The sequence below is a fragment of the Ips typographus genome, linkage group LG6, assembly GCF_016097725.1.
Source record: "Ips typographus isolate SLU linkage group LG6, UJ_Ityp_2.0, whole genome shotgun sequence".
NCBI classification, from domain to species: Eukaryota; Metazoa; Arthropoda; class Insecta; order Coleoptera; family Curculionidae; genus Ips; species Ips typographus.
In genome coordinates this window covers 10631328-10649765 of record NC_138427.1, presented here as the reverse complement: position 1 = coordinate 10649765, position 18438 = coordinate 10631328, and the positions used below count along the sequence as shown (strand labels likewise).

General features: G+C 34.7%; 1 protein-coding gene across 20 annotated transcripts in view; it reads left to right on the top strand.

Moving 5' to 3' along the window:
* Positions 1 to 18438, top strand: part of bru3 (CUGBP Elav-like family member bruno 3) — a 167876-nt gene that overhangs the window by 122747 nt on the left and 26691 nt on the right. For 14 of the 20 annotated variants that reach the window (XM_081982317.1, XM_081982308.1, XM_081982307.1 and 11 more), the window contains 2 exons: positions 8352 to 8400; positions 8574 to 8642. In XM_081982317.1, coding sequence (XP_081838443.1) covers positions 8352 to 8400; positions 8574 to 8642 — 118 coding nt within the window. Of the gene's footprint in view, positions 1 to 4685; positions 4902 to 8351; positions 8401 to 8573; positions 8643 to 18438 lie in introns of those variants that run through there. The other 6 variants (XM_081982314.1, XM_081982304.1, XM_081982318.1 and 3 more) reach the window with 3 other exon arrangements.

Sequence of the window (18438 nt, the reverse complement as noted above, 5' to 3'; positions counted from 1 at the left end):
GCCCAATTTGTCATTGCCTTGAAAGTGGAAACGACGCAACAACCCCAAACTGACAGCAACGCGATATTGAATTGCAGATGAGCGAATCCGCACTTAAACGAAATAAGTTCCATGTGCGAGGATTATCCTAGATAGAGTGCGAATTAATTACTGGAAAAGTCTGGCCCGAGGCGATTTAGACAGTTAAAATATGGTTTGGCCATTAGACAAGTTTATAAAAGCATACTGCAAAATTTTAACAACTGTATAAATATTACCGTAATGGCCCGACCCAAATGAAAATACGAGTATTTGTTCTATGTTTTAAGGTATTTCTGGAATACAATTACCTGGAAAAGCGAACGGGGATAATCCAATTATTAATGAGATGACATTGAAAATCCTACGATTTGTTGAAAACACAGGGATATATACATATAACATTCAGAGTCAATACTTAATTTGAGGTCCTTTGGTATAAATATATCCTTTGCTGTGCATTAGAACCCTTATGGAGCAAAATAAAAATTTGCCAAAATTGCACTTTTGACAAAAATTGAATTTTTTGACTTTTTGAAAAATCGTAGCTCTTTTATTTAGATTCGCAGGAAATTCGTTCCAACGCCATTCGAAAAAGCATAAAAAATACTACAAAATGAGTTAAAAATGGCCTCTCTAGCTCCTCATGTTCCCGAGATATTGAATTTCAAAAAGTACCTAAAAAACCTCTCTTGTACCCCCCCCCTTCTTTCAATTTTTTTGAAAAGTAAAAAATTTTAAAGTGCTTTTTTTGTGCTTATTTCACTTAATTTAAGGTTCTTTTGTATAAATATGCCCTTTGCTGTGCATTAGAACCCTTATGGAGCAAAATGAAAATTTGCCAAAATTGCACTTTTGACAAAAATTGAATTTTTTGACTTTTTGAAAAATCGTAGCTCTTTTATTTAGATTCGCAGGAAATTCGTTCCAACGCCATTCGAAAAAGCATAAAAAATACTACAAAATGAGTTAAAAACGGCTTCTCTAGCTCCTCATGTTCCCGAGATATTGAATTTCAAAAAGTACCTAAAAAACCTCTCTAGTACCCCCCCCTTCTTTCAATTTTTTTGAAAAGTAAAAAATTTTAAAGTGCTTTTTTTGTGCTTATTTCACTTAATTTAAGGTTCTTTTGTATAAATATGCCCTTTGCTGTGCATTGGAACCCTTATGGAGCAAAAAAAAAATTGAAAATTTTGACAAAAAATGGCATTTTTCGAATTTTTGAAAGGTTCAAAGTGGTTATTTCCCTTAAAAAAGCAAGACGAATATTGAAAAATTGCAAAGGGTCCTAAAATTTACATCCTGTCTAAAAAGAAGGAATACGTGTCAACTACATGACCCAGATAAAAATCTCCTAAAGTCAGTGTGTTCGTAGGTCAATAACCTGATATAATTCACCCCTAACATCGGCAGACAACACCCCTCACGCGTGTCTAAGGGTGGTAATATCCCACTCATATTGTTTGAAATTTATTCGCTTCCAAATGGACATGTCTCTCTCAAAAGTTGGACTGAATTATTGCTTAGTTTAGCTTAAGGAAAAGTACATTATTTTAGTTTTTATGTGAAAGTTGTCGGATTTTTAAAAACATATTTTGAAACAGAATTCCTCAGAACGAAATTAATCTCTGAAAATTCTCTGTTAGCAAAGGAAGACAATGATCTGAATTGTGTATTTTTTATTTTTGATATTAAGGAAATTTCGCTAAAATTCTGCTCGCTTTTTATGTTCATAAAAATTTATGAGTGTCAATCACACATTTCGTACTTTGAGACACAACAATTGTTTTGCATAGATACCTACTGTATTTTAAGAAAAGTGGTTTTCCAAAATTATTGAAGCGGTAAAAGAGGCCAACTTCAGCGACTACCTTCAAAAAGCAGTACAGAAGTACTTGGAAAACCGCACTGTGATTCTACAATGCGGAGTTGTCCAAAAAATGAGCTACAGTTTTTTTTGTTACATTTTTATGGAGTAACATAACAGCTGACCTTCAGATCATCTTCATCTTGAGTATGGGCCTAATAATCCCTTTTCGCTCTCTCTTTCCCCAGTAAAACCTTCTCCAATTACCCGACGTGAAATCCTCCAAATTAAAGCAAAGCTTTGAAAGCAGGAGCAAGAGCAGACAATAAAACGTCGTCACCATCTAATAAAATAATTTGTCCGGGTATTTAAGCCCCGAATTTCTTACAATGTTTAGTCAGATGTTGATAATGCTCTTGCCAGCGGTGAAGCCGTTATTTTTCATGCCCTTGCTTTAAAAAATCGGTGCTCCAGGAAGCTGCGAACACGAGATAAGCCTCGACCGTCGTCGCAGAAAACGTCAAGGGCTTATTTTGAGGTCATCTGGTATATAGCAATTAGTTATTGTTCATGATGCTTTTTGCTATACTGAAGGTGATAAAGTTATGATAAACGGGTCGCAGTTGCGTTCAGCTCCTTATGTTCCCACTCAAGAAATAAAATATTCTATGTGCAAAACATCCTGAATTTTCGATTTGAATATGTCGTTATCGTGCCATATAAGCTTCCATGGCTTTCTTCAGAATTGTTGGCTGGTATTGCTTTCAGCGGTTTTTATTGTATATTCTGTTTTGTGTGTAACAATTACCAGGATACTACTTCTGTATGGATGCAACGTGTTTTGCTAAAAAACTTAGAGATTTTCCGTGAATCTGTATGAACTATAAAAGAAAATTTCGAGGAATTTTAACGTCAAAATCCATTCGGTGCAAAGGCGAGGTTTCCTGAAAGAAGTTCACCGCTACTTTATTTTTATACGTTATTGCAAGAATGGTAGTTTAGGTTCAAGTCACATCCTACTTTAACAATACAGGAGTGCGGATTGTCGAAGTAGTTATTGTTTTTTATGATTTCTAAACCAAACAAATCTCGACAAGTTGAGTGTTTTCTTAATGAGGCGTTCTGCAAATGGTTTAATACTCCGTGGAACTCTTTTTAAGATTTATTCTCAATACCAGCTTTGTATCTATCATTTTCTCTATTAGAAACACCCACTTACAACTTAAAATGTACTTTGTCCACATACTTTCTAATAACTTTTTTCTCATTGATTGCTTCAATTCATTTCTTTTTAGTCCCACATTTTCATTATATTATAGACTTTTTCAATGACATCTTTAGTTTTATTTAAGGCTAAACTTAATTTTCTTCGTTTAGATTAGGTGGTCTTTAAAAAATACAAAGTTCTTCTAGTTGACATTATGATTGTGATTAATGGTTCACTACTTTTTTTTAACATAGCAACAGCTTTTTTTGATTTTCAGTGATTATTTGTACTATTGGTACTATTGACTAATAATATATACTTTCTTAACTTCGGTACTGCAAAACATTTTTAAAGACACATTGGTCTGTTTCTGTACCTCCTTTACCCTCTGATGAACATTTTAACAATATACGCCGTATTGTCCGACTTATTTTGGGAAGCACGACTTTGGTACATACTACATCCCTCTTAAATGCTAAGCTTTTTCGTAATGGCTTAATACTCTCTGACACTTTCAATTTCTTTATCTAACTTTAATTAAATGGAATTTGCCCCAAATGTTTGATAAAAAAAAATGAGAAAACAAAATGGCTTCGACGAATTCGCTCCGGGCTTGTGGCGTTTCAGATGTTTATATTTAATAAAACTTTGATGCGTTTCGGCTTTTATAAAGTGCAAAAGCCAAATTTAAATTGGATTTTTGTTGAGTGGCATTCGCAATTACCCAGTGAGAACCAACACTCATAGTCGGCGATAAAGACATTTTTATTCGCTATACGCGCGTTATAAAACTCAATTTTTATAAATATAACCTTTAAATTCTTTGATTTGCCCGTTAACGTTTACGGGGCAATTTCAAATAATAATAGTTTGTCGTAAATGTAGAAAATCAATTGATGTAGTATTTTTGGAACAAATTAGGGTTTCGTGGGCGAACGAAAAGAAGAATGTCGAATTTACTTCCTCTAGTGCGAGGGGATGAGGGACGTGTCACAAAACCGCACGTCCCTTAACGATTGAGGAGGACGTGACGCACCGAGACCACACGACCCATGTTTACTTTCCGATGGCCAGGATAGGAATAAGTTTTTAAAAGGGCAATCACTTTTTGTAAGCTTTACACAAAGTAAATCTTTTTCAAAAACATTTTCTATACAATCTTACTTGTTTGAATATGCATTGACAGACAAAACTTTGACTTTAACTGAATGCTCATTACATAGCAACTCCATCTACTTTCTATACAACTTTTAAAGCAGCTTTACTAAATATATTACAAAGGAGGGCTAAAAATGGCATACAATTTAGAGCTTGCTTTACCTAGGAGGTATCATTCCCGATTTCCTGAAACCTGAAAGACTTATTCCCAAACGGGTAAAGCGGCAATATTTTCAAACAATAGAGCAACAAGCAGTTTTTTTGAGCGACGATAGCATTGTGTAGCCTTGACGTCGTGGCGCGTCGTCCTCCATTCAATGGACGGCGACGCTCGCTCGTAAGATTTCCATCGGCTCTAACGACGGAGGTTCTATCGCTCTATCTCTTTGACGACGGCTCCCGATCGATGTGAGTGCGTGAGGCGGTGGCAGCCGATTGGTCACCGATCAGGCTGCGTACGCCACTGTACGCTCAAAGGGCCGACAGAGCGTTGCGTAAGCCCACACACAACGAGACGGACGGCTCTGTAGCGCGAACGCACGCAACAAGCTCAGTTTACGTTCCGACGAAAGTTTTTATCTTTTTTACCGGGAGCTTCTAGAACAATTGTCCTTGTTCGAAACTTGTTGAGTTTGAAGATTTTTACAAACTTTCCATATGGTGCAAGTTTTGGAAATGGTGCGGTCGAATTCTCTCGACTTTGCTACGCAAGTAAGTTTTGTTTTTAAATTAACATCACAGACAGTGGTAGGACCACATTTCATTTACACTAAAATTTTTCAGTAAAAGAGTAAATGACCATAATTGTTCTTCTATAAGCAACACGTTTTCTCTGAACAAGTTTTCCATTTGACCCAATTCACTACTTCACACTTTGAGTTATTAATTTTTACACAAATTTCTATCTGGCTAACTCCTTGACTAACTATAACATGAAGGATGTCGTTTGTCTCTAAGTTTGAATTTTCTATACCAAGTTGATGAAAACACTTTGACAGGGTATTTCTCTAATTTTAATTTTCAAACTTAGTTTTGGAGAACTGCTTTAAACCACTTTATGAAAGTACATAATTCAAAAAGCTAACACGTAATTGTAATAATGTAAATACAATAAATCAACTATGTTGCAACTATTGATTTATCAGTAGACCTTTCCTAAATCCACTTTTGAGCTAATATATTATTTAAGTTCTTCAATCGTATAGGGTGAGTCGTTTCATGGGATTGTGACTCATCATTGCCCTCTGATACGCTGTAATATCAAGCACTTACTTATAATCCCCGTTTAAAAACTTTTGTCGAGTCAATTGCTACTTTTCGTAAATCAATACAAAATTTGCCGGAAAATAATAGGGTATTTTGTTACAGTGGATATCCAGTCTATTCGTTTCGGAATAAATCCGTGTGGCGAGTCCACTTGGTAAAGCGCTCAATCCACTCGGACAAAAATAAAAATGTCTCTAAAATTATCTTTCTAAATCGATGAATAAAAGTAATTTCGGTCGCCAAAGAACCACAATATAGCGTGGTCATTCGAAAAGATGCTTTCAGGCAACACTTCACTTTTATTAAAAGAGAGCGGTTGTCAGGCGCATCTTGATAAGGGTTTGCTCTCGTATATAAATCGCAGAAGGGACTAATTTTATAAAAAAAATTCTTCAGTCGCTCGCTCCCAGATAGATATCTGATTTTTCATTTCGTCGATTTAGATGTGTCGCTCTAGTTGTTACCAATTTTTGAATTCTTACAATCGTCAATTTCCATTACAAAGATAATCCACGACAATCGCTTTTGCCTTCGTTTATCGAAAATGTTAAAGAGCAAATAAACAAATTTAAATACAATTTAGATGCAGCAGGGGCCTAAAACTCTTTCGAAAAGCATTCTGTATTCAACTAAATTTAAAGGAAATAAGATTATGTACGTCGAATCTTCTATATGCAAATAATATGAACGTATACCACCTATAATGCTCATTTCTTTCAAAGCATTTTGGATGGAGATCTGTTTCGAGGAGCTCTTTAACGTCGACGATGTTGTAGATAATGTTTGAAAGAGGATTTTTGATAAGGCGGAATGGAAATTCGTATCCGGAAAATAAACTGCCTAAAGCATCATATAATAGATTCTACTCCCTGTGCTTTTGTGTATTTAAAATCTCTTGACAACCTGACCTGACTGATTATAACCCAGATGTAACTACACTACCAATCAATATCATCAAATCAATCTTGGTTATCACCTGTTTATGAGTGTACTTAATACACAGATACGCGAACATGTGTTTAGTAATTATTGCTAAACAGATTAGATAAAAACGTCTGTTTTTTGACAAAAATTTAGACAATATAGCTACAACGTGAACTCCCTTTAGTAGTCATGTCCCTACAAAACATATACCCTTTGATACTGAATTCAATTACACCTGCTTCCCCCTCTAACAATAGACTTATCGAGGGGTGAATAACTTCATCTGCATAAAGCTCAAACCTGAATTATTAAATGGAACTGGACGTTTTTCTGTCTCCTATCACACAATCTCCTGAAATATAAACCGGTAGGGCCGTAGAGAAATTAAAATGAGTCTTAAAAACCACTCGTAGACAGTTTCAAAAAGGTATTAAAAATAACTTGTGTTTCAGTACACGGAAACATATGTTATTTCCCACTTGAGCTTTGTTTACGCCCGCTCGGGATGTGTTCTCTCATTTTGTTTATACGCCTGCAAGGGAAATAATATTATATGTATACATACGTGCCAGTACACGTGACGATTGTCATTCGAGTTATGTAAGTGACAACCGTTTGATTGGGCGTATTAAGTTTCGAATCGAAAAACGGAAACAATCATTCTAACCTTAATATTCAAATTCTAAAAGTTGACAGAGAAAAAATACATTTATTAATCGTTGCTTTTTCTAGATAATGTCCGGATCGACATTGTCTAATTGCACGTCTTCATACTAATGCTTTTTCAAGAATTTTAATACCAAATAGCTTCAATCAAATTTCCTGACCCATTAAAAATTTAACCTAAAACCGGATTAGTGAGTTATTGTTATACATAGAACCTTCAATAATTGCAGCACATTTTACTAAATTCTGTCATAACCATTAAGATAATGCGATCTTTATATTCAGCCTCGGCCTATCAAATTCTAATTACTTATCGATCAAAAAGTGTCCCCCTCCCTTCTAAAAAGAAAACTTTAAAGAGACTCGTCGTTTTTTCAACTGGAAACTTTTGTGTATATTAACGGACGGCCATCTATAGAACCAACTTTCAATATTAGCTAATGAAATTAAATCGAAGCCTAAGAAAGCTGCGGATTAAGGAAAACTCATTTCGAACATAACCTCAAGACAGGCCCGTTCCGATTTCAAAGAGTTCTCTGCTTTGAAGGTTGCCTTTAATTTGGGACAACTTGGGTAAATTTATTTCAAAATTCAATATCGAAATCTTGGGGGCCGCTCCAGGGCCAAAGTGCAAGCTTTTAACTTCGTAATTAACAAGTTTTTGGGTATAGTTTTAAAGCCGAGGAAGTTTGATGCAGTGCATTGTTAATCCGGGGCCAAACGGTGAAAAGCGAACCCGATCCAGCTTGACGGCGCCGTTATTTGGACTTAATTAGATTTTCCGAGTTAAGGTTTAGTTTACCTGAACGTATTAGGACTTAGACCCACTAACATAAATAGAGCGACAGTATTAATGTTTTGAATCTCTACCAGTAAAATTTTGGTTTAAATTTAGTTAAACGCTCTAAAGTGTACAAACATGAAATTCCGTAAATTTGAATAAACTTATTTCAAGACTGCCGCTCTTGCAAAATTAGCCAATTTTTCCAACTTCCCCTACGAAGTTCCACAGTCGGTCTGTCGCCAATTAGATTTCCAGAATTTGACCTGAAGTCTCTTGATTCCGTTCTATGAGCCTGGCAATAACCGAAAGTTGTCCCCGACCATAAAGAGGTTAAAGCTCCGGATTGAAGCTGATTCTTTTCCCTTCACTGCAGAATTTTACGAACTTTCAACTTATATGTAGGTCGAAAGGGTCCTAATCTTGTTGTTAACAACCCAAGTTTTCATGTTAGATTTAATTTATCTTTTTTAATTTAAATTCCATATTACTTTCAAGGAATTGAATAGTGTTTTTTCTTTCAGATGAACCGCCCTATCCAAGTGAAGCCAGCGGATACCGAAAACCGTGGTGGTAAGTTAACTGTGATATATTTTGTGGCTTTATGTGAATTCTCTCCTCTTACGAAAGCAAAACTAAAACGTTGCTTTACTAACACAGTAATCTAAAAGTTTGCATAGTGACCCCAAAATATCACTACAGCGGCTAGTAAGATCGAATTACCAACACCGAAATTTATTTTACAGATTTTGAGAAAGAAAAAAGCGCAAAATCAGGCTCGTTTAACCGATTTTATAATAACGGGGATGGTACCGGTAAGCATCGACGTAGTTAGATGAATTTCACTCAAGTTTTCTGACATTTTTATTATTATTATGAGCATTCTTTCGAAGTTACATTATCTTGTGTCCGTTATAGTAGAATTTTGTTTGCCGCAGTAGTTTTGTTTCCAAATTTAGAACAATACTATTGACGTCATAAGGTTCAGTTTATCAAAATAAAGTTGTATCAAGTACATACTCAAGAACCATATGACGCAATTTAATATTTTCCTCTTTTGTTATACGTAGTTTATTTGAACTAATTCATTGTTAAGTTGCACTCATTTTTTATTTACTTGCTTCTTAATTCAAGAGATTTGCTTCCATTTTACATAGTAATTTTTGAATATTTTACTAATAATTTGCATGCTTAACTTAGTATATTTATAGACATTGATTTGGTCGGGTGGTTCTGGCAATGCATTGAACAAATTACAACATTTGTAAATATGATGGTATGACGCTTACAATGAAAAACTTTTAGTTACTTACTAATTAGTTTTAAGTAGATATTGATACCAATCTGGAACCAAGTTATTATACAGAGCTTTTCGTATTTACGTATAACATAACAGCCTAAGAGCAAACACAGTAAAAAATTAAGATAAACCTAGCATCTCTTGCAGAAATATTTACCACTGATTTGAATTCCGAAAAGTTTTAATAAGACCAATAACCTTTTTATGCGTGAAACATTGCTTTTCCAGAACCGATAAAATCGGCCAATATTCAAAATGTGCATTTTTAGCTACAAAATTGGATGTCTGTATGATCTTTCATATTCAAAATTTCTCAAACAATTTAAAAGATAATTTATAAGAATTGTGGGCTAATTTCTAAGTAAGATGGAGCACATGTTTCGGATGTTTTAAGTAATTTTAGACAAAAGCGCTTTAGAACAATTACCAAGTCATAAAGTTTTCCTAAAGCTCATAGCTTGCAATTTGCCTACGCCCTCCAATTAATGACAATAGGTCCCCCAGGAACCAAAATTTAATAATCGATTATTGGCAATTCATTTTATTAATCCCTGCCGCCGTGTACCTAAGTAACATTTATCCAGAACTTGACTTTGGTAAGCCCTGCGTTTTATTAAAGGAGATTTATAATTGAATTCATTGATTTCGATTCCTTTATCTACGTTATTAGGGCCAAACCGATTCGGCATCTTACGGGCGAAACGAATCAGTGGATATAAGAAAAAAGCTCTCTTCATCGTTTTAAATTTATAAAGTGAACGGGAGGGCTTTTTTTACTTAGACGCTATAAAAGTTTCATAGATCACGCGAGGAAACAATCTCGAACCCGAAGTTTTTCTAACTTCTTCTCAACGGAGCACGTATATAATATGTGCGGTGTGTCGTTCTTTGTCAGAGAAGTTTTCGGGGAAACTTTGAGGCGTGCGAGACAAACGACAAATAAATAATCAATAGGCGCTGCCTCGAATGAGAGAAAATATTATACGGAGAATTAGACTGAGGATTTTATGTAGGTATCTCCGAAATAATTGGGGTAACTATCAACAAACCCAGAATCTAGCTGTCTACAGAAACCTTAGTAGTGATTCTATGTATTTGAGGCTGATTCAGCCCCCCAGTTCACTCTTACTGAAAACTATATTTATTCAAATTCCTATAAAGGGATTCTGATACGTGGAGCGCTCATTATTCCAGTGAGATCCTGTAAACTGCAGCACTACGTGATTCGCACGATAGAGAGCCAAGCTAAACACACGTCGAGAGCACTTAAGTCTGACGACTCATCGTTGTTGGCATGATTCGTGCAAATACCTGCATTCATTGATTGTCGTTTACATTCCTTGTCTTCAATTAAATGCCGACGATTGTGCTCGAACGTCGTTAATTGTCGTGACATTTTTGGTTCTGATTGCTCATATGGAAGAATATTGGGTAAATCGTCGCTTTGCTCTTTGTTTGGAAGCGCTCCACTGTTAATTAGATCAGCTGAAGATGCTACACACCTAAGTGTAACATTAGAAACATGTTAATGCAGACGGACTGGAGAAGTTTTCCCAAAATGATTCTAAAAATGTTGAAGTAGCATCAATGAAAGGTACTGCTCAATATGGACTGGTTTGCAATGTTGATATTGTTAACCAAGGTTCATAGTGATCACTTTAATCATATTTAAATTGAAATGTCAGGGTGTCATCATTATATCAGACTCGAAGTGTAAACTTGAAAAGTGAGAATGCGATTAATCAATATTGCAAACAAACCAGCATTAAAGTTCCCATTCATTCGAACCGCTACGTAGTTTCCTTTATCCGCCAGACTATAAAGAGAAACGCTTCCGTTGCTTCCTAAATAATAAATGCACTTTGAAATTATTCAGGAGCCCTTTTAAACCAATTTAGGTAATTTAGATTTCCTTTTACTAAATTTTATCTATCTGAAAACATGTAAATAATTGAAGGATTGTGCGCGTGCTGTTAAGGAAACGCGGAAATCTGATCTTATTTATTATTTAGCCGAATGACCCAGCAACAACACCTGAAAGTTCCTTCGCGCCACTTATTTCTTAGGAGTGTTTCATTTTGCATATTTCGTGTCGAGGGGATAATTCTGGTGTTTGTTTAAGACTCCCTAGCTCCTGTTACAGTTTTAATCCAAATTACATTGGGTCTCTGGGGCGTTGTACCCAACCTAAACGAAAATAACTCTCCAATATGGATTTTTTTTTCATATTACATAAAAATTGGCTAAGGACTTTGCAAACAGTTTACGTTTTAGCTTTAGTGCCCTTTAAAATATAGTAAAGTTTCTATTGAACGCACATCATTATTTAGATTGTATCTTCTAAAGTAACTGTCAGAAAAGTCACTCACATTTCCAATCTTCGTGCGCATACATTTATTTTTCGAGAGTTCATTTTTACGTTCTAGTGAGCACCCCTCTTTATACACCTAAAACTACCCCAACTTTTTGATAAGCTGTTGTCAATCACCCACAAGGGAATATTTTTATCTAGAAGAGCAATTTAAAATGGAGCGTCGATAGGGTGAAAGTTTTAGCCATTAGAGATTCCTAGTAAAAAATCCGTTAACTTTTGCTCAGAGCCGCGATAAAGCAATTTCGCACATTTAGCCAATTTATTTTCATTTATTTCTTAAAAAGGGCTACAGATTCCTTTAAAAACCCAATTAGGTCCGAACCTTCACTTCCTAAAGTCCAAAGCAATATCCAGGCCCCACTCATAGAAAACAGCCTGTATTAGGTTCAGAAAACTCGTAATGAAATAAATGAGAAAGAAAGACCAAAATTCCAGTAAACTGTATCAAAGCTGATTTTAGGTATACCTCTTTTTGTAGAAGCAGCAAAAACATGATTCTTCTATTGTGTACACTAGTATGTGAACTGATCAGTTAAGGCCATTAAAACGCAATAAAAATGTTTTTTCTTAGAAAAATACAACTGGCACAATTCCAACTTCCGAAAGAAAAGATCTTTTTCCGCTTTCTGAATATTGAATTTATCGCCAACCGACAACTATCTTATTTATTTATTAGCAGGTTTCGATTTCCTCCTTGACATTATCATATTTCAAATTATCAGAAGGTTTATTGGTTCTGTTCTAAGAAACTGAAATATAGGACGTCAATATTTTTATGTTTTACCTATCCATTATCGTTGCATAATACCTTGGAAACGGTGTAACATAGTGTCTATGACAACCTGAGAGCATTATCATAACGCCCTGAAACCTTTTTTAATATTACCAATGGCATTTTAATTGTTCCATGCTATAAAAACTTCGTATTCCCTAACCTAAAATGCTCTTGACTTTTTAGGTAATAAACTTTTATTAGCTTTGTGCTTCATTTTCTTTTAGATTTTCTAATATTTCGTCCAGCTTTTGCCATTTTTACTGACTGACAGGAATCTGACTTACTTTTCAATGCCAGAAACAGTAAATAATTGCTCATTTAGGTGAAACATAAAACATTGTATGCATGACAGGCGTTAGGGAGAGTATAATGTCCATCAGGTCGAAACGAAAATCAAAGTCCATCTTGCTTTATTTTTCTAACTTTTCATTCATTATCAATCAAGAATAATCCACAGTCAGAGAAACGAAAAAAAAACAAAACGGAAGAACCAATCCCCATAAACAAAGCCTTTAAGATTGCCGAACTCTTTATTTAAAATAAAACAATCAACTTCCTAAACGAAAGATCCGGTGAATCGCCCCCGCCTTAAGAGAATTGAATATCTCGGATGAGGTTCATTTCTTGTAGTAAATTGCCGGCATTTACTTAAACTTTAGGTATTTCAGCGACTACTGTTTCTGACTGATGTTTCTCTTTGTCTTTTTCTGGTTTTATAGAATTTTCCGCTGCCGTTGCTCCTCGATAACCAATGGTTGCACCCTTAAAATATTCTTTTATCGTGTTCTTTCCGAGCCGTATGGTTTTTATAGGACCGTTCATTGCGAATTTACAGAGCTCCATTGTTTAGTGAACCCGTTTTAGTTCAACTAGAAAAAGTCAATTCAGTTTTTTTGCAGATAAAGCTCGTCAACCCTTCGACGTCTGTTTAAGGCAAAAATTCAAGTTTGCTCGTGAATATATTAACATGTTAATTGAAAATGAAAACTAACTTGGCAGGGTTATTAATTTATTCCGAAGTTTTCCACTGTAAGGTTTATATTTAATATTTAATCATTTCCAAATGCTTTTTTGCACTTTACGTTGCTGAGTAATTACAGCTAACATTTCCATTAATTTTTTCAAATTGAAACTGTATATTTGTTAGACGTTTTTTCCTTGTACCTTGTAGATTTTACAGCAAAACTGCTTCAGTAACCAAATATCAAGAAATAAAAAAAATGCATTGAAAACCTATTAGGGGTTCCGTGCTGAAAACGTCCAGCAAATCCATTTCTGTCAAACATATTTCAATAAATCATGCATAATCACCACTATTCATCTAATGGTAATACGAAACTATTTATTTGACATTACGATGGTTTTGGAAGTCTGTTAATTGTGTGTTTTGTCCAAAAAATAATAGCAGCTCTAAGTCTTAATCAATCTTGTCCCCTGGCACCAAAAGAACCTTCTAATAGCATTTTGCCTCAGTTCCTAAAAATATATTACCATATCTAAATTGTTTAAGGTACTTAATTCCATTATTTCCATTGAAGCTATCAGCGATGCACCCCTTTTGTCCCTAAACGTAAATACGGCGTCGCTATCTATTATTTATATGCAAACAGGCGGAATTACTTCAACTAAATTTACTTTAGGGGGAAAAATCAATAATCGCACAGGTTAATGTAAATATCCGGAAAATGGGGAAAAGGGTGATTTTTTTTTTGTTCGGTGTGTTGAGAGGAAATTGTTTGTGTACGAGCGTATTCATGTGTTTGACTAAAACGGATTAAACCTCCAATTTTATTGGGTTTGGTGTGTTGCTCGGAAATTTAAATTATAATACAAATTTAGTCTGTAGTTTGTAGTATTTTTTTACTAGTTTGTTATTGACACACTTTAGCAAAGTTACCTGACTGTTGCTCAGAGGTTTATAAACTCATTTTGAAAATGCCAGAAGCCTCTACTGCAATCTTCGCATAAATTACCAGATTACGAGTTTTAAGCCCACCAAAATTTCTTTCATTCATCCTATAGACTTTATTTTTGAGATACTAGAGAGCTTTTAGAGCCAGTTTGTCAAATTAAACAGTTTATTACATGATTATTCTGTTTACAAATAGGAAGGATGTCGCATGCAGCAATTGTTGTCAGAAAAGCCTTGATTTTGGTAATGTGACATACATTTTTTATACATTTTCAATCTAAGCGTCTGCCATCGAAAAGTTCTAGTTGTGTTGAATCTACTGTGTTATGAGGTCAGTTTTAATTGAACTTCAGCGTTCTATTCATTGGTTTTGGATAGTTTCCTTTAAAAAAATCATAATTAAGTGCTGGAACAGCAACTTTGATCTGGATGGTTAAGATTCGGCTACCTTTAAACTTATTATATTTCCCTGACAGACCATATAAATTGTTTCAGTATCAGTTAACAATTACAAGGTAGGTCTACGATAACTCAATAAGACCTTAATGTAAATGAAAATTGACAATTTAAGTTTTGCGCTCAGACGCTCAAAAAGGAGAGAGCCTTTCCTAAATTTAAAATTCATCATTATCCACAACATCAAAACAAGATTATCTCGAGCCTTTCAAGACACCTAATTTAATTATGCAGAGAAATTGCTGTCTTAGATTCTTGATAACGGAATGGTGGCTGAAGGGGTTTGATGCTAAATTGAACCGAGGATTTATGCATTATTCCGCTTTTTCTTCTTCAGAGTTTTTCAGGCATTAGTCTAATTAAATTCCTGCTAGATAATGTTATGCTAATTGCAAATCGTAAAAGAATATAGACATGGTGTACGTAGATTTGTGTACCCTATTAAATTGAATACTGTATTGATCTAAGGTTGTATTAATAGAAGTCGTAAAAATAACTTTGTAGTAGATAACACACGTTGTATTTTTACCCCATTCTGTGACCAATATACGGATATTCGAACTATTCAATTGAGAACTCAATAATTCACAAACGGTATAACCAAGCTTTCTAAAACAGTCCGTTTTTTGGGGAGAAAAGAAAGGAAGTTGTAAAGACACCCCTTAAAATATTTAAGACTTGTATCGATTATATATTATTCTGTTATGCTTTAAACTCTCGTTTCTTTCGTTACTTTTTGTCCTATAACAACGAAGGCGCAGTTATAAATTATTATTTTTCCGGCCTGGATTCTAGGTCACCAAGGAAACAGCTTAGGCATCTATCATGTTCCCTAAATTACTGAATTCAGTATTAGTCTTAAAAACCTAGTAAACTCGAAAGTTACTCAAGATTCGCCCGGTATAATGGCAGTTAATAAGCGTTGCTCGGGCATTTACTAGGAAAGTTTGGAGTTGCTTGAACTTCCAGGAAGTTGAGAATCCCTTCAAACTTCAAGCTAAAGGGCAATCAATCTATAGGGATACGAAATAGCAATTACTTAATTAGAGGAGCTTATCAGTTACTAGGTTACAGCGATAAAATTTTCGATGAGCGTTATAGAAACTGCCGTTCGGACCGACCGCCATCTTTGACTAAATACCAGTTATTGGGAAGTGGTTATTGGTGAGATCAAAAGTTTTTGATAACTGAAGTAAGCTGCTTCTAGGTTTTCACCAAATTGTTTGCAATTTAAATAGTGTATTTCTGATTCGTTCTTCGTTTTGGTTATTTTAAGTATAATCTCAAATTTAAAGGTGTATTAAGTTTGGCAAAATAATTTTAAGATATATTGTTTCAAAGATTTAACATACAACTGTCAAATTTGGGTTTTTTATAGCTTCTTTTTGTAAAATTTGAAATTACAGGTCTTACTTGAATGAACAATCGAATTTGTAAACAACGTTCTGACTCTTTACAAAATATTTTTACGAATCCCATGTAGTTCATTTTTTAAATCACTTAATCAAGGCAGAGAGAGACTTGCTTAAAATTCAGAAGTTGCACCAACTCCATCTAATTCAAGTTTATTTAGTTTAGACAACTTCACATATCTGTAGGCCCTGTGATATTGAAAATGATCCCTTCCTTGAAACTTCTTGCAAGTTCTGACTGGCAGATGTCTGGAATAGGCTTATAAGGAGCTATTATGCCGGGGGGTCGAACTTTCAAACCCTTGTTTGATTTTTTCCTCAAAATTTTGCTTGTTGACATGTTGATTTCAACTTTTTGCGTTTCCGAAGCTGTCGTGTCGGGGTGTTAGCCACTAACCGCAGTATATAAGCAATGAATTTTAATTAAAAAGTTACAACTATGCAAACTTTTAGATGATTATAAATACTTTGTTTGTTTTAGCTTTACTCGAGTTTAGCACGGTCTCATAAATCTATGAAAGTTTACAGGTAAAAGTTTTCCATCAAACATTAAAGTATTGCTCCAATTTTATTAGACCTCGTAAATGCTAATGGAAAAGTTTTTTGAGTTGTTTTTTAAGTAGGACGCCTCTGCCAAGTCCGCCTGCCCAAGGTAAACACTCGGGAGTTGCTTTTTGTTTTTTTCTTCTTCTCGTTATTATGATGCAACATAAAAAATTTATTTTCTGTGTAAGAACTAGAAAATGTCAAATATATGACTATAATAATTAATAATTTTTAATTTTATGCACTCCTATCTTCATTTTTATAAAAAACTCTCGACAATAGTCATGCTTAGGAATAAATGTATAACTTCTATGAAGAGAAGAACTTAAGTCTATATTTCTACATCTCAAAACGAATCTTACAGATTTATCAATCCTATGTTTTAAGACAGTTGTTAACTAAGTTTGACATATAATCTGAAATATAAGTACTACTCCATTATAGTCAATCTATAGACCTTGTCAAAATATACTATGTATAAGTATTACTATCCACCATGTTATTACATATTTTGAAAGTATGTTTTTTATGTGGGAAACTACAGTAAAAACATGCAAATTTTAAGACAAACATTTGTTACTAAAGTTGAATTAGTGCTTATCGTCAAAATATTTTTATAAATCTGCATAATACAGTAGAATAATCTTTTTTTTTATGAAGTATTTTAATACCCAAATTTAGAAAACCCTGTATATGAAAATGTAAAAATATAATATCTGCCAATTAAATGTGAATTTAATGTAATTGTGAGAAACGGACACAATTCGTATGGGAAGTGGCAGTGGCATATTCTTATTACAGAGCTCGCCATGACGCTACCAAGAGGAAACGGCGGCGTCTGGTGGAAGTAAAGGGGGTGTAAAAGGTGTAACAAGGCACCGAAAAGCTAGCTCCCCCTCATCCTCGAGAACACCCGAACCAAAAGCCCGGAACCCGGTCAAGTAAGACCAAATCCAGTCCTTTGTTGTGACCTTGTGACAGTGTTGTCGTGCGTATAGAGACTAGTCGAATTTCAGTATCTCTACCATTGTCTGAATCGCACGAAAGATTTGGTGACTTTATCGCTTTTATTGCATATTGCCTTTATTTATTGTTTGAAGTAATTTCATTTATGTCAAAAATTAAATTGCTTTGGACGATTCAATGTATCGAAGAGAGAAACCTTTTGTCAGCTAAAGGTTTCTTTCCTCAAGACCAGGTTATCGTAAGCAATTTGAATTTTGTCATACTTGTATATGTTATACAGTGGTCACCAATATTTTTTGTGTTTTGTAGTGCGTTGTTCATGTGCAGCTATGGTCAGCTCGTTTAAATGTAATGTCTAGACGTTGTAAATGTATGTTAGGACGGCACGCCGTCTTAGTTGTATATCTACATAATGTTATTTGCTATACACCTGAAAAAAATTGCACCATCTATAGTCTAGACAAATGGTCGATCCGTTAATCGAACGCCCTCATTCAGTTTAAGATCAAAGTTATTTGGGACAAGAAATCGTTCCCCAAAGGATAAAAAATACGCAAGCACTACAAAGTCTTAAATTAAACCTAGATTTAGGAGACAAGAGAGTGGCTTTGGCCCGGATTCTGTGGGTAATCACAAACGTCGATAACCGCTTTTAATACTGGATGAAAGCTTTTTGTTAGTCCTTTGTTTGAGCCGGGTATGAGAAAGGAAAAACTTCCTTCGGGGATCGAATGAAAGAGAGAGTTACTGTCACTAATGCAAATTTGATCACCAAATTGATTTTGCCCATATTTAAATTTTGAAAGGGTGCGCGTACGAAAGACAAATTTTGCCCCAAAACTCCTTCGGGAGGGTTAGTTTTAACTTTAC